We start from the raw sequence: 14,801 nt of genomic DNA on the forward strand, positions 1-14,801 counted from the left end.
ACTGCTTCTGCTTCGGGCTCCTCGGCAAGAAAGACTGATGTAATGGCATCAGCTGCCTTACTTTATACTACTGACGACCTGAGGTCAGTCCTGAAGTGACAGCAACCGACGTAGAAATGCTGAGCCTCTGGTATTTGGGCCGACTCAGGGCTACCCTGGCAGGGATAACCCAAATGTGATGACTGCAACAATGAAACACGAAGAACATCTACTTGTTGTGTCTTTCGGCTTTTCCCGGTTAGGGGTCGCCACAGCGGAACTCCGGTCCGCTAATGATTGGAAGCAGAATTTTACGTGCCAAGTTACCAGCCCTGATGCACAACCTTCAACGAAGGTACGCCCATTCACGCATGTCTGCACACAGAAGACGCTCTAGCTGAGAATCGAACAGGACAACGTCTTACTGTGAGGCGGCAACGCTACCGCAGCACCACCACCGCAGTTACGAAGAACATCTACTATTCTCCAAAAATAGTTCACCACACTGTGAGGACTTAAAAATGATTCCAGAGCTGGAAGATAATCCCTTGATCCCACCACACACTGCAGAAGACACTCTCCTTTCCAACAACTAAACATAATCTACTTAAAGGTTACACTTACCTGGGGAGGTGTTCTGAAATCTACATATTCAGAGATTATCATCTCTGCTAAACTGGGACTTGGGAGAAATTTGTTGTGGTCCCCTGTGAGACTAAACTTAAACACACTGGCATATGCAAGTAAAGCAGTCCATTCTCTATGATCCTCCACTCATTAAAAAGATAAACAAATACTGCAGAATCCTGGTCCAAACTTAGGCTGTTTGTTAAATATCAACATAGTCCTTGGCAATGAATTTAATGATTATAATGTGATAGTGTTCAATCTCGCCGTTTGTTCTTACACATGGGTTCGGAGCCGATCCTCGGCTCCGTGCCGGCCTCTTGCAAGCTCTGCATCGAGAAGAAGCTCGAGACAATCTAATACCCACAATCCCCCTCTGCCTTTACCCCAGATCTAGTTTGCCGCTGCTGCATACGCATCGTTGGGAGCTAGCTCGAGAGTCTAAGCTAAGATATAACTTTATTTTGTTATATTTTATTAGGATTCTATTCTATTTGATGTTTTTCAGTGTTAACTATATGATTGTGTAGTGATCTCGTTAAGTTATTGGTACCGTTAACTAAAATTATCGGTTAAATATTTGTCGGGGCCTACACCCTTCATAAATTTACCTAGTTAAGGAAATTTTTACCGGATTTGACAATTTTCATCGGATTTGACTAACTTTATCGGATTTGACTGTTTTACTGGATTTGTCTTTCTTCCCTATAATGTCTGAGAAGGTGAAGTCTGGTTTCAAGCGTTGTCAGTGTGGCCAGAAAATGTCAGTCACTGACAACCATAGTTCCTGCGTCTACTGCCTTGGCCCTCTCCACTTACAAGAGGATTGCTCCATCTGTCACTCTTTTAGTGGGAGGGTCATGACAGATAGGCGCAGGAAACTAATGGACAGAGGTCTATTGAAACCGTCTTTCCAAGAGGCTCTGGATGCTTCTGACCAGGCATCGAAGTCCTCGAAGGAGTCGAAGACGTCGGAGCCTAAGTCATCGGCTCCGAGCTCTTCGTCAAAGGTTAGATCACCGGTTCCACAGACTTCGGGGCCGAGTGTTCAACTGGTATCGGTTCCTGAGCCTCGAGTCTTGGAACCGGTGATGGAGCTCCCTCCTTCGACCTTATTGAGGTCGGCTCAGTCTTCGGTTCCTTCGACCCGTTCTTCCTCCAAACTTTCGGATGTCGATGTGGATCGCGTGGTGCAGAAGTTATTGGAGCATTCGGCCCTCTCTAAACTTATTTCGGTTTCCACCCAGTTGGTGTCGAAACTTGAAGGCCTCCCTGTATCTCCATCCATTCCTCCTCCGAGACCGATTCAGTCTTTGGAGCCGGAAGAGGCTGATCTACTGATTGTGGAGCCCTCGGGTCCAGAACCGTCCTTTTCTCGGTCTGTTCCCCTCACCTCGACTCCGTCGGACCCGATACCGAGTCTCGGGCCGACGGTCTGTCCTTGGTTCCGGGGCGAGTCGAACCGGCGTGTCGGTTCCGACTCTCCTCGGGCCTCGGCGCGGATCGATTCGGCTCCGTCCTCGGGTCGATGCCTTCGTGCCCGTGTCGGGATTCTTCCCATTTCTTCGAACCGGGGACTCTTCGATGCGGGACCCGGGAGCGTTCGACCTGATGAGGAAGGTGTTGTCTACCCAGACAACCACATCAGTGGAAGCTGCCTCTCCTCCCCATAAAGGGCCTTTGTCTTCATCTGCACCCACGGCCACATCCAAGCGTCGGGCACCAGTGTCTCAGCCACCCCTGGAGGGTGCCTCCTCTTCCTCCGAGGCTTCTTCGGATGCTCCCCACAAGGAAGTCCCTAGGAAGAGATTGTGTAAGAGGAGACACTTGGATTCTCCACAGGAATCCTTGACATCTGATACTGACTTAGATGAGTCAGAGGGGTCCCCTAAGTCACCTTCAGAAGATGTCTCTTTTTCGGACATATTGGAGATCCTGAAGCAGAGAGGTGACTGGCAGTCCCTTCCCCCTTCTGAGGATGAGTCAGTTCTGCTGAAGGCATTTGGTGCTCGCCCTTCCTCCTCCTGGGTCACTCCGCCCTTCGACGAACTCATGGAACTAATTGCTCGAAGGGCGTGGGAGGCTCCTGACACAGTGGAACCTGTTCCAAGGAAACCTAACAAATACATCACAGCACCTCAAGATAAGTCCTACCTTACAAAAGGAGTTCCAGTTGACGCTATGGTGGTGGCAGCAGCCATGAAAAAGGAGATGTTGGAGTCTTCTTCGTCTGTCCATCCTCCTAATAAAGACTCTAGGACGATGGATAGATACGGGAAGCGCATTTTTAGTTCAGCGGCTTTTTCCATGCGGTCCCTGAACTATTTGACCCATTTTACACGTCTACAGAGGGATCTAGTCAAAGAGTTGGGAGATACCCTCCAGGGTACTACAGATGCAGCTGTCTCAGAGAAAGTGACAGCTCAACTTAATACCCTAACATCGATTGTTAACTCGTCCATGAGGCTGATTTCCTACGCAGCCGAAGGTTCGAGTAGGGCAGCAGCTTCGGCGATTGCTCTTCGTAGACAATCCTGGATGCGCCTATGCTCCTTTGTGGAAGCCTTCAAGTCTTCCTTTACAAACGCCCCATTTGACGGTGCCACTCTCTTTGGCCCCAAAATAAAGGAGACCCTTACCCGGTGTGAACAAGACGGAAAGACTCTGTCTGCTGTCGGAGTCCGTTTTTCCACCCCAACCAGACCGTACCCCAAAGGGCAACGCGGTGGAAAAATGTGGTTTCGAAAACCCCAAGGATCTTTCTCAGGCACACAGGGTGATGCCCCCTCTAGAGGCAGAGGAGGGGGCAGAGGTGGAAGACGCCGCCCTGGCGGCAGAGGGGGCCCGCAACATCAAGGTGACAGGGAAACACTCCCTGGTAAACCTTTCCAGCACTCCTGAGAGGAGGCCCGACTGTCCTGCTCTGGAGGCAGTCGGGGGTCGCTTAGCTTTATACCCTCAGGCCTGGCAAAATATAACTACAGACAAGTGGGTAAAAAGCGTGGTTACCAGAGGTTACAACATACCCTTTCTATCCCATCCCATCCCAAAGAAAAGACTCCCAGATGTACCGCCCCATCTGCGAGAGCCAGCAGCTATAGAAATTTCAAAGCTGCTAGAAAAAAGAGTCATCCAACCAGTCCCAGCGGACCAGCAAGGATTCGGAACTTACTCAAGGTTCTTTTTAGTTCCAAAGAAAACAGGGGACTGGAGGCCCATTCTAGACCTAAGCTACCTCAATACTTTTGTCAGGAAAGAAAAGTTCGAATGGTCACGCTTCAATCGATCCTTCCATTCTTACAGAAGGACGACTGGATGTGCTCAATAGATCTAGAGGATGCATACTACCACATCAAAATGGCCAGGGCATCCAGAGATCATTTGCGCTTCCGGCTGGGAGCCAGTCACTTTCAATTTCGAGCCCTGCCCTTTGGTCTGACCTCAGCCCCCAGGGTCTTCACCAAATGCATGGCAGTGGTAGCGTCTCACTTGAGACGCCAGGGATTCCAGGTGTTTCCGTATCTGGACGACTGGCTCCTTTCTGCCACCACCCGGCGTCAACTACTGCAGGCCAGAGACTTTGTTCTTCAACTGTGTGTTCACCTAGGGATTTCTGTAAACTTCGGAAAATCCTTACTTCAGCCTTCACAAAATATCTTGTTCATAGGAGCAGAATTAAACACATGTCAGTTGATTCTGAGGCTTCCCCCAGAAAGGATATTATCACTTCAGACTCATATACGTCTTCTACTCTTGTCAAGGAAATCTCCTGCAAAACTAGTACTGAAGGTGTTGGGCCTCATGTCAGCCTCCCTTATTGCAATTCCCCTGGGAAGGCTGCACATGAGAGTCCTACAATGGCTACTGTTTGCACAATGGTCGTTTCAACAACTACCTCTAACACACGAGATTCTTATAACAAAGACATGCAAAACAGATCTAAATTGGTGGCTTCAAATGTGCAACCTTTCCAAGGGGAGGCCGTTTGTGCTACCCACGCCCACAGTTACGGTGACCACGGACGCTTCCCTGATAGGGTGGGGGGGCATCTTTCAGGGACAGACAGTCCAAGGCGAATGGACCAATTTGGAGTACAATCTGCACATCAATGTTCTAGAGTTGAGGGCAGTGTTTCTAGCGTTGCAACACTTTGCTCCCCTTCTACCTCTAGGGACTATTGCAGTTCAGACGGACAACATGTCTGTAGTCTGGTACATAAACAAGCAAGGGGGAACCAAGTCCTATCAACTATGCAGAGAGGCCATGAGAATTTGGCAGTGGGCGGAGTCCACGGGTCGCTTTCTAATAGCAACGCACATCCCGGGGTCATCCAACGTCATAGCCGACAGGCTGAGCAGAGCAATTCTGTTACCGCACGAGTGGTCCCTAAAACAGTCAGTGGCGAAAAGGATTTTTCGCACGTGGGGCCAGCCTTCCTGCGACCTGTTTGCGTCTCCAATGAATGCCAAATGCAGGAGCTACTTTGCCCTATTACCTCCAGGGGAAGTCCCCAGGGACGACTGGTTTCTGATTGGCCCCCGGGACTCCTGTACGCATTTCCTCTGATATCAAAGTTTCTCCAGAAAGCCAGGAACCTACACAGGACGATAATCCTCATTGCTCCATTCTGGCCTCGTCAAATTTGGTTTCCCTTCCTGAAGATACACTGCATTCGGGGACCCTGGATTCTGGACCAAGAGCCAGACCTATTGACTCACTCGTCAGGGGTTCCCCATCCCGCGCTCCGGTCACTCCATCTAGCAGCTTGGCTGCTCCAATTCCCAACTTAGCCAGGTCTGATCTTTTGTCACCGGCAGTCCAGGATATATTGGTGGCTTCGCATAAAGCTTCCACCACTAAAACATATGCTAGCAAATGGAAGCGATTTGTATTCTGGGCGAATACACACCACGTGGATCCTTTTATAGCCCCCTTGAATAAGATATTAGAGTTCTTAACGGACTTATTTCATCAGGGTGCTTCTCCTGCTACACTAAGAGTTCAATTGGCTGCCATTTCGAATTTCCATGTGGAAGAATGTGGAGCTCCTGTTATGGCTCACAGACTTTGTAAAGCCTTTTTAAAAGGAGTTTTTCATATTAGACCACCGGTCAGATCTCCTACGTCACCTTGGAGTCTAAATTTATTGTTATCTAAATTAATGTTGCCCCCTTTTGAACCTGCCTCTTCTTGCCCGTTAAAATTTTTATCCTGGAAAACTCTCTTTCTGGTAGCCATTACTTCCGCTAGGCGAGTATCTGAACTTCAGGCTCTCTCCATCAAGCACCCTTATTTGATCTTTCACTCTGACATCTTCAAAAACCACTCCAACAAAATGGAGTATATGTTACACAAACTGGATGTTCACAGACAGCTAAGATTTTATTTGGATAGAACAAAAGATCACAGAAAAACAGATCAACTCTTTGTGGCTTTTGCTGATAGCAGGAAAGGACTTGCAGTTACCAAAAGAACTCTTTCTAAATGGTTAACGGATTGTATAATCTATGTCTACGATTCTTCAAATCAACCCCTTTTACACAAACCCAAAGGACATTCCACAAGGTCAGTGTCTACATCCCTGGCTCATGCAGCTCGCCTACCCAATTTGGACGCTATTTGTGCGGCTGCTACTTGGTCTAAGCCACATACATTCATTTCTCATTATAAGGTAGACAAGGTTTCTAGGGACAGGGCAACCTTTGGTTCCACTGTGCTCAAGAACGTCCTCCCGTGAGTTCCTCAGGATCAAGGAGCTAGGGACGCTACCCATGTGTAAGAACAAACGGCGAGATTGAACACTATCACATATAGAAGTTATGTCCTTACCATAACGTTCCATGTGGAGTGTTCATCTCGCCTTTGTTCTTACAGTCCCACCCTCCCACCCTTAGGAAGAACGTTCTTTGATGCCTGGCCAGGAGCATTCTGCTACTGTTACAATATTGTGTACATAGTTGGCATATATATATATATTTATATATGTGTCTGTTTAGAGATATATATAATTATCTGTAGATTCTTTCTTTACATATGTGTATAAGCATGAATGTGCTATTCTGTAGATTGGTTTGCTTGCAAACTAGATCTGAGGTAAAGGCAGAGGGGGATTGTGGGTATTAGATTGTCTCGAGCTTCTTCTCGATGCAGAGCTTGCAAGAGGCCGGCACGGAGCCGAGGATCGGCTCCGAACCCATGTGTAAGAACAAAGGCGAGATGAACACTCCACATGGAACGTTATGGTAAGGACATAACTTCTATTTTCTATTATTACTCACAAAGGTTGCAACCACTCTGACTACATCATAAAAGTAACAGATGACATACCTACAATCAATGTAATGCCTATTGTAAGGGATCCAATCCAAGCAGTCAGGCCTCGACTCTGGTTGAATTCTTCTAGCCATTCCACATAGAGTATCCCAATTGCCATTTGTGTTCCAATGGCCAAAAAATGCATTATAAATGAAGAAAGTACAATCATCCATGCCCAGCCACCATCTATATTTGGATTTGATTGACACTGTTTTTTATGTCTTATATTGTCTTCAGAATCCTGTTCAACATGTTCAACCACAGAAGTCATCCTCTCTTCATAATAATCTAAAATGAACAGATTATCAATATTAGAATAATGAAGTTGTCTGAATTTTTGTGTAGTAATTAAACATCTGTTTAATTCTTACATTCCATAAAATCTTCAGTAAAAAACATTTTTATTTCAGTTACAACTAAATACTTCAATTAAATATAGTTACTAGTTTGCCATACTGAGAAATTATAAAAGATAAATGTACAGTCATCCATGCCCAGCCAGTATTCAATTTGACAGAAATCAAGGACTAGAAAGATGCACAATATATAAAAGATGCACAATATATAAAACTGCAATTATGCCATTTTTGTCATAATAAATGTCCCCCTTCCTGTCCTGCACAATATTAAGCACAACTGCAGCTGTTTTGGATGTGGACAGAATTTTGACACCTGCTTTACATTCTCCGTGCTACCCTATCCATTCCACTACATGTAGTACATATTACTCAAATATTTTTCATTATTTTTTCTAACAATCACTCTGTTATATTTTTTCTTCTTGAGTTTTGCTATAAGGTATTAATGTTGAGGTATTTGAGGTATTGTGGTACCACAAACACATCCTAATTCTACTTCTGTTCATCACTCCCTGTGATGTGATATGGGATATGTAGCACCACTTAAAAATACTGGAGTATGCCATCCTTAACAACAACAAAAAAAATACAAACACATCTGCTTTCACTAGAAACAGCAGAGTAATTACTTCAGATTAAAATGTTATCCTCACAAAATGCGCCTGACTCCTGATAGGAAGTAGCCCAGCATGAACCCATTCAGGCTAAATCTCAGGAGGATATTGTTCTGTTTGGAGTCCAAGGTTCAGCACTGTCAACTCAGTGGCAGTCATAGGGAGGGGTTGTTATAATCAGTGATTTCAACATATGCAATTCATCAAAATTACAAAAAAAAAAAAACTGTTATGTCCTACATCCTGTGAAGGTGAGTGTCTACGATGCTGCTCAGTCTGTGTACCATGCTCCAGTGTGTGCAGTTGCTCATATCATTGCTCTTACCCAATTTTAGCTATCAAGACTGCTTATGCCTTATGGCATGGCCAGTTAGTTGTCAAAGCAATAGTTTACCCCTGACCTCCTTTCAAAACAGCAGATGCAGTACCCAGCTGCTCAGCAATATTCTTCTTGATAGTGACTCAATGATAGGTGCAGTAATGGCGGATGAGGGAAGAGTCTACATCACGAAAGGCAGAACAAGTGGGTAGAAAGGAGTCAGTTTGGATTCTGTGTAAACAAAAGTAAAGTATTATACTCAGGTCACAATAACTCTGCTGTGATGTATCAACTGGCAGAATGCAGAACTGATGGCAGCACAGCAGAAAAAGGGATTTGTGAATGTGGATCACACTTAGATTGCGCCATTGGGATCAAAGAGAGAGGACAAGAAAGTACAGTTCTGTACCTACCATAAATGTAGATGTTCGAGTGTATTCACTGTTGCAGTCATTACCATTGGGTTATCCTGCTGGCAGGCTACCCGCAGTCGGCCTGAGTTCTAAAGTCTAGGTCCGGCGTCGGCTGCTGTTGCCTCTTCCCTGACGTCAGTGCGCCAGGGGTATAAAAGATGCAGCCGACGCCATTTTCTTCAGTTTTTCTTGCCCCAGATGTCAGGTGCCCCTAAAAAGGTAGGCTAAATAATGCCAATAAGCATGCACACACAAAAAACAACTTTTCCTTCATCTACAAGCAAATACACCACATAGGTTGTATAGGATAGAGAAGTACAGATAAGTTCCAGTAAGAAAAAAGGGGATGGTGGGAGGGTAACGTGGACTGCAACAGTGAATACACTCGAACATCTACATTTATGGTAGGTACACAACTGTACTATTTTCATCGTGTTTCACTGTTGCAGTCATTACCATTGGGTTAAATCCCAAAGCTAAGGTTGGGAGGCTGGTGCTAAACAGGATTAGGAGAAGCTACTAGGCCCTGCAGAACTGCAGTGGCAAAGCCTGCCCTGGATTTAGAGTAGAGAGGTAAGTGATAGTGCTTTGTAAAAGTATGCACTGAATTCCAAGTTGCAGCCTCTAAGATGTCTTTGGTTGGTACTCCTCTGAGGAAGGCTGCTGAAGTGGCTGCTGCTCTGGTTGAGTGTGGTCTAATGCCTTTAGGCACTGATTTGCCATGCTGTGAATAGCAGAACGAATGCAGTGGCCTATCCACTTTGAAATAGTCTGTTTTGAGATAGGCTTTCCTTGTGATCCTGCGGCATATGCCACTAGAAGTTGTTCAGTTTTTCTGAAAGCTTTGGTTCTGTCCAAGTAGAAGCGTAGCTGTCTGTGAATGTCCAAAGAATGCAGAAGTCTTTCACCCTTATTCTGTGGGTTTGGGAAAAAAGTAGGCAAATGAATTGTTTGGTTAAGGGCCACACTGGACACGACCTTAGGCATAAATATAGGGTTTGTCCTTAGAGCAACCCTGTCCGGATGAAAAATTATAAAGGGTTCCACAGCCATGAGTGCTTGTAACTCTGAGACTCGTCTAGCGGAGGTAATTGCTAGCAGCAGAGCTGTTTTCCAGGATAAGAATTTTATATCAGCTGTAGATGCTGGCTCAAACGGAGGCAGTGTGAGTTTTTCCAAGACATAGTTGAGGTCCCATGCAGGTATTGGTGCTCTCCTTGGAGGTCTTATGTTTTTGGCCCCTCTGAGGAACTGCCTTAGTAATGGATGAGAAAAAAATGGGTGGTTCTGTATTGTAATGAGCTGAGATAGCAAAGGCATGAATTTTAACTGATGAAAAGGAAAGGCCTTTATCCAGCATCTCAGTTAAGTATTGCAAAATCTGAGGAATATTTGGAGCAGTTGTGTCAATATCTTGTGTCTGGTTCCAAGCACAGAATCTCTTCCATTTTTCTGCATAAGATTTTCTGGTGCTAGGCCTCCTGGCCTCCAAAATAACATCCATCACTGCTTTAGAGAGAGGTGTGTCTTGAATGGCTACATTATAAGCCATGCCGCCAGGTTTAAGGTCCTGAGTTGGCTGTGCAGTATCATACTGTCCTGCTGGGTCAATAAGTGTGAAATTTGAGGTAATGTCTAATCTGCGCATTGAGACAAGCTCTTTAGGATTGGGTACCAGTGCTGGCGGGGCCAGTCTGGGGCAATCAGTATCATTTTTGGCTTCTCTTGTCTGACGTTGAGGAGTACCTTGGGGAGGAGAGGCAAAGGAGGAAAAGCATATACTGTTAGGATTTTCCAGCTGAAGGATAGAGCATCCACTTTCCATGCTTGCTTGTGATAAATCCTTGTGCACAATCTCTGTAATTGGTAGATGTGAGGAGAGGCAAATAGGTCTATGTCCGGGTATCCCCATTTCCTTGTTATCATGCTGAATACTTGTGGGTCCAATTTCCACTCGTGGGGATCCATTAGGTTTCTGCTTAGTTCGTCTGCCAGAGTATTTATCCTTCCTGGCAGGAATTGTGCTTGCAGATGTACTTGGTAGGTCAGTGTTGTTTCCCACAAGTTCATGGCTAGTCTGCAGAGGGGGGGTAAGAATGTGTGCCACCCTGCTTGTTTATGTACCACATGACAGTAGAATTGTCTGTCTTTATCAGTAGTTGTCCCGGATGAATTATGTCCTTGAAGGCTGTCAGATGGTTTTACATACAACTGTGCAGGTCTGAAAACACCCTCAGAAGCCGATGCCTGCTCAGCGGCTCTGGACCCATCTGAAGGAATAGTTTCCAAGTGTCCAATACCTTGAGTTTCCAGTGGCCTAGTAGGCTCCACGTGGGAGCCGGAAGCGGCCTGTGGCTCTGAGGTAGCGGGCGTCAGAGGCTGTGAAAGTGCCTCACTGAGAACTGGCAACAGGCCTAACAGAAGCCTCGTCATCGGTTTTGGACCTCGGAGGCCTGTCCTTTTCTTTTTCTTTGCGCTTTTTATAAACTCCAGTCGTCGGCTGTTCCGACGACATTATATAATTGAATCTTCTGCCAAAATAATGTAATGCAAAATCGTACCGACGCTTTATAGTGCATTGGTTAAATCTAGCACAAAACTTACAACTAGCAACGTCATGGTCTGGGCCTAGGCAAGGAATACAGTAAGAATGAAAACCCTTATGAGGTATTTGCTTCCCACAAAAAATACAATTATTAACTTTTTCTGACATCGGTCTGGAGCAAGAAAAAAAGTTTCCCCAATGGGGTACTTAGCTTTAATGAACACTTTGATTCTGAAATTCGAATTTGAAAATCTCAGGAGTTGGCCGACCGGCACTTGCAAACTGCTTTTGCTTCGAGCACCGCGCGGCAAGAAAGACTGAAGAAAAATGGCGTCGGCTGCATCTTTTATACCCCTGGCGCACTGACATCAGGGAAGAGGTGACAGCAGCCGAAGCCGGACCTAGACTTTGGAACTCGGGCCGACTGCGGGTAGCCTGCCAGCAGGATAACCCAATGGTAATGACTGCAACAGTGAAAGACGATGAACATCAACAAGAATGAATCCTTGGAGGACAGATTACACAAGCAAAGAGATAATGATTCCACTCGACAAAGCCTTGGCCAAACCAGATCTTGAGTACTGCATGCTGTTCTGAAGGCTGTATAATAAAGAAAGGGACATTCACCTGTTGGAAGGAATTCAAAATAATGATACCAGAAAGATCTAAGAGTTGGTGGGGAAAGGATATGACCAGAAGCTAGGAGAACTAGAGCTTGAGATTGGAAGAGAGAGGAGGAACATGACAGTGGTATTCATAATCATTTCAGAGAGATATGATTTGGTCAACCTGAACAAGAAGAACAGACAGGAGGAGTACACACATGCAATGGATTGTAAGGTCCGACTACTCTATAATTCTCCAAAATACGTCTTCACACACAGGGTTGTAGAGACATGGAATGGACTACCAGAATGGATTATGTAGAAGGAATCTATGGAGGCATTCAAGAGGGCATCAAATAGGTGGAAAAAGGGGTTAGGGGAAAGGCAATGATGGAGGGGAGAAATAATATGAAATGCACTTAAAAAAGGGTAGGATAGTTAGGCAGAGTATCTCTTTCAGCCATCAAGCAGATATAATGCAACACTCTGCTGATCAAATCTCTAACCAGACCTTGGCCGCAAGTGGAGAAGGTAGACACCATACCTGTGCCACTGTGCTACTTCATCCAGGAAATGAATGACATGAAGGAAACAACTCTGTTTAAGTGTTTAGGCTTTAAGTAGAAGTGATACATGGGGGAACACAAAGAACTCAAGAAATGGAAAGTTGTAGAATGTATAACGGTCTAAATCTATACTGAATTTGTAATATCAATATTTTCTTAAATACATTTGCTCTATATAGTTAGTATAAAGATGCAGCTTTTACCTGGGGAGAACACATGGCTAATTAGTAACAGCTACTCACCTAGACAGACACATTAACATGTGGCCTTCCCAGTGAAACATCTCTCCATGCTACAGCTGCTGCTAGGGGAAAACTGAGGTAGCAGGACAGCAGTCTTAGACTCAGAAAGTCTTACCACAAAGACCTATGATCAGGTTTTTCTATTCAGACCCAAGTAGTTACATGTTCTTAAAATGGATGTATATGTTCACTACATGAGCTTCATTTTGCACCATTTATGAGGGGAATTGTTTGCCATCCATTTCTTTCAAACATATAATAAATTGGTTATGACCAGAGCCCCAATCGTAATTGTCTATGTTATTCTTTTTTTAAAGTTGGTATTACTGAGTCTTGTACAGCAGAAAAGTCAATGGTTGAAAACTGTAATGCATTTTGTGCTGCCACAAAATAAAAAAAAAAAAGAAAAGAAAAATGTGGCAGAGGGAACTAACAGTTTTTAAAACTGTTCATTGATAAAAAGTTGGAACTTGCTTTTTGGACACTCTCTCTTTGCAAAAATGCTGCCTGTTACAGCTTTCAAAGCTGTAAAAACACTTCACACTCTTACACGTTCTTAGTTTCTTCTTCTTGGTAACTAATATAATGCAGGTAGCTAACTCTCCATGTATTACAATGTATTATGATAAGATTTCTCGGCTCATAACCAATACATTATGTGTTCTCAAATTAGACATAAAAATTCACCTCTTAAGCTTCATTTCTGAGGTGAATTTCAGGAGAACTACTTCTTGACAAATAAAAAAACAGTTATGACTGGATATATAATCAGAATCAGCTATATCTACTAGATGACCCTATAGAAGGCTGTCAGATACTATGACAATCAGGTAAGTTTATCACAATGCAAGTTTCCAAGTATACTGTGGAATGTAAGTCTTTCAGATTAGTCTTATTATCAAATTTCCTAATGAAATGTCTATCGTCCTCATACCTCTCAACTGTCCATTTCGCAGAATGTCATTTTTTGCCTCATTGTGTTGGTCTGTTCCTCATAAAATTTGTGGTTTTCTGGCAAATTATTAGGGATGTGAGTCAGTAAATAATAACTCACATCTGAATTTCAGACTTCATATCCTTCAGAAAAATACATAACACAAAAAGTACAGTTGTGTACACTCACCATAAATGTAGATGTTTGAGTGTGTTCACTGCTGCAGTCCTAACCATTGGGTTATCCATGCTGTGGTAGCCCTCAGTCGGTCTGAATACCAGAGTCAAGGTTTTGTGCGTCGGTTGCTGTCACTTGCTGAGTGACGTCAGGTTGTCCGAGCTATAAAGGAGAGCAGGTGATGCCATTACCTCAGTTTTTCTTGCCTTAACCAACCAAAGAATAATTATTAGTAGCCCTGGGGTCAGAGACCCCCATAGAAATACGTGTTTCTCTAAGAAAAGCAGATATCAGGGGGAAGGAAGAAGGGAAAGCATGACTGCAGCAGTGAACACACTCGAGCATCTACATTTTTGGTGAGTGTACACAACTGTACTATGTTACTCGTGTTTCACTGCTGCAGTCCTAACCATTGGGAAGATTCTCAAAGCTGAGGAGAAGGGTGGAAGGTTAATAGAAGCTTAAGATTTGGTGAGCATGCCCTGCAGAAGTGCAGAGGCAAACCCAACCCTAGCTTTTGAGAATAGGTTCAGATGGTAATGTTTGGTGAAGGTGTGGACTGATGTCCATGTGGCAGCTGCCAGGATGTCCTTGGTGGGTACCCCTCTAAAGAATGCTGTGGAAGTAGAGGTTGCCCTAGTGGAATGGGTTCTGATGGTCCTAGGGAGTGGTTTTCCATGCAAGCAGTAGCAAAATCGGATGCAGTGTGCTATCCATTTGGAAATGGTCTGTTTGGATATTGGTTTCCCCTGTGCCCGTGTTTTAAAGCTGACCAAGAGCTGGGGTCAGTTTTCCTGAATGTCTTTGTATGATCCAGATAAAATCTGAGTTGCCTGTGCACATCCAAAGAATGCAGTATCCTTTCCCCCTTGTTCTGTGGGTTAGGAAAGAAGGTGGGCAGGTGAATGGCCTGGTTGAGGGTAACATCATAAACCACCTTTGGCATGAATGAGGAATTGGTTTTCAGGGAGACCCTGTCTGCATGGAAGATGATAAATGGCTCAATGGCCATTAAGGCTTGAAGCTCTGACACTCTCCTGGCTGAAGTAATAGCCAGGAGAAAAGCAGTCTTCTAAGAGAGGTACTTTATTTCTGAGGATGCTGCA

The 14,801-nt window shown here is 44.7% G+C and overlaps 1 protein-coding gene across 2 annotated transcripts in view; it reads right to left on the reverse strand.

Annotated features, from left to right (window-relative positions):
• SLC16A14 (solute carrier family 16 member 14) overlaps positions 1-14,801 on the reverse strand; it is a 560,584-nt gene that overhangs the window by 377,551 nt on the left and 168,232 nt on the right. The window contains exon 2 of one of the 2 annotated variants that reach the window (XM_044071054.1): positions 6,934-7,209. In XM_044071054.1, coding sequence (XP_043926989.1) covers positions 6,934-7,192 — 259 coding nt within the window. In that variant the 5' untranslated portion in view covers positions 7,193-7,209. Of the gene's footprint in view, positions 1-6,933; positions 7,210-14,801 lie in introns of those variants that run through there. The other variant, XM_044071055.1, reaches the window with a different exon arrangement.

This window comes from Protopterus annectens, chromosome 5.part0 (genome assembly GCF_019279795.1).
Source record: "Protopterus annectens isolate FY-2018-M chromosome 5.part0, PAN1.0, whole genome shotgun sequence".
Lineage (NCBI taxonomy): Eukaryota > Metazoa > Chordata > Ceratodontiformes > Protopteridae > Protopterus > Protopterus annectens.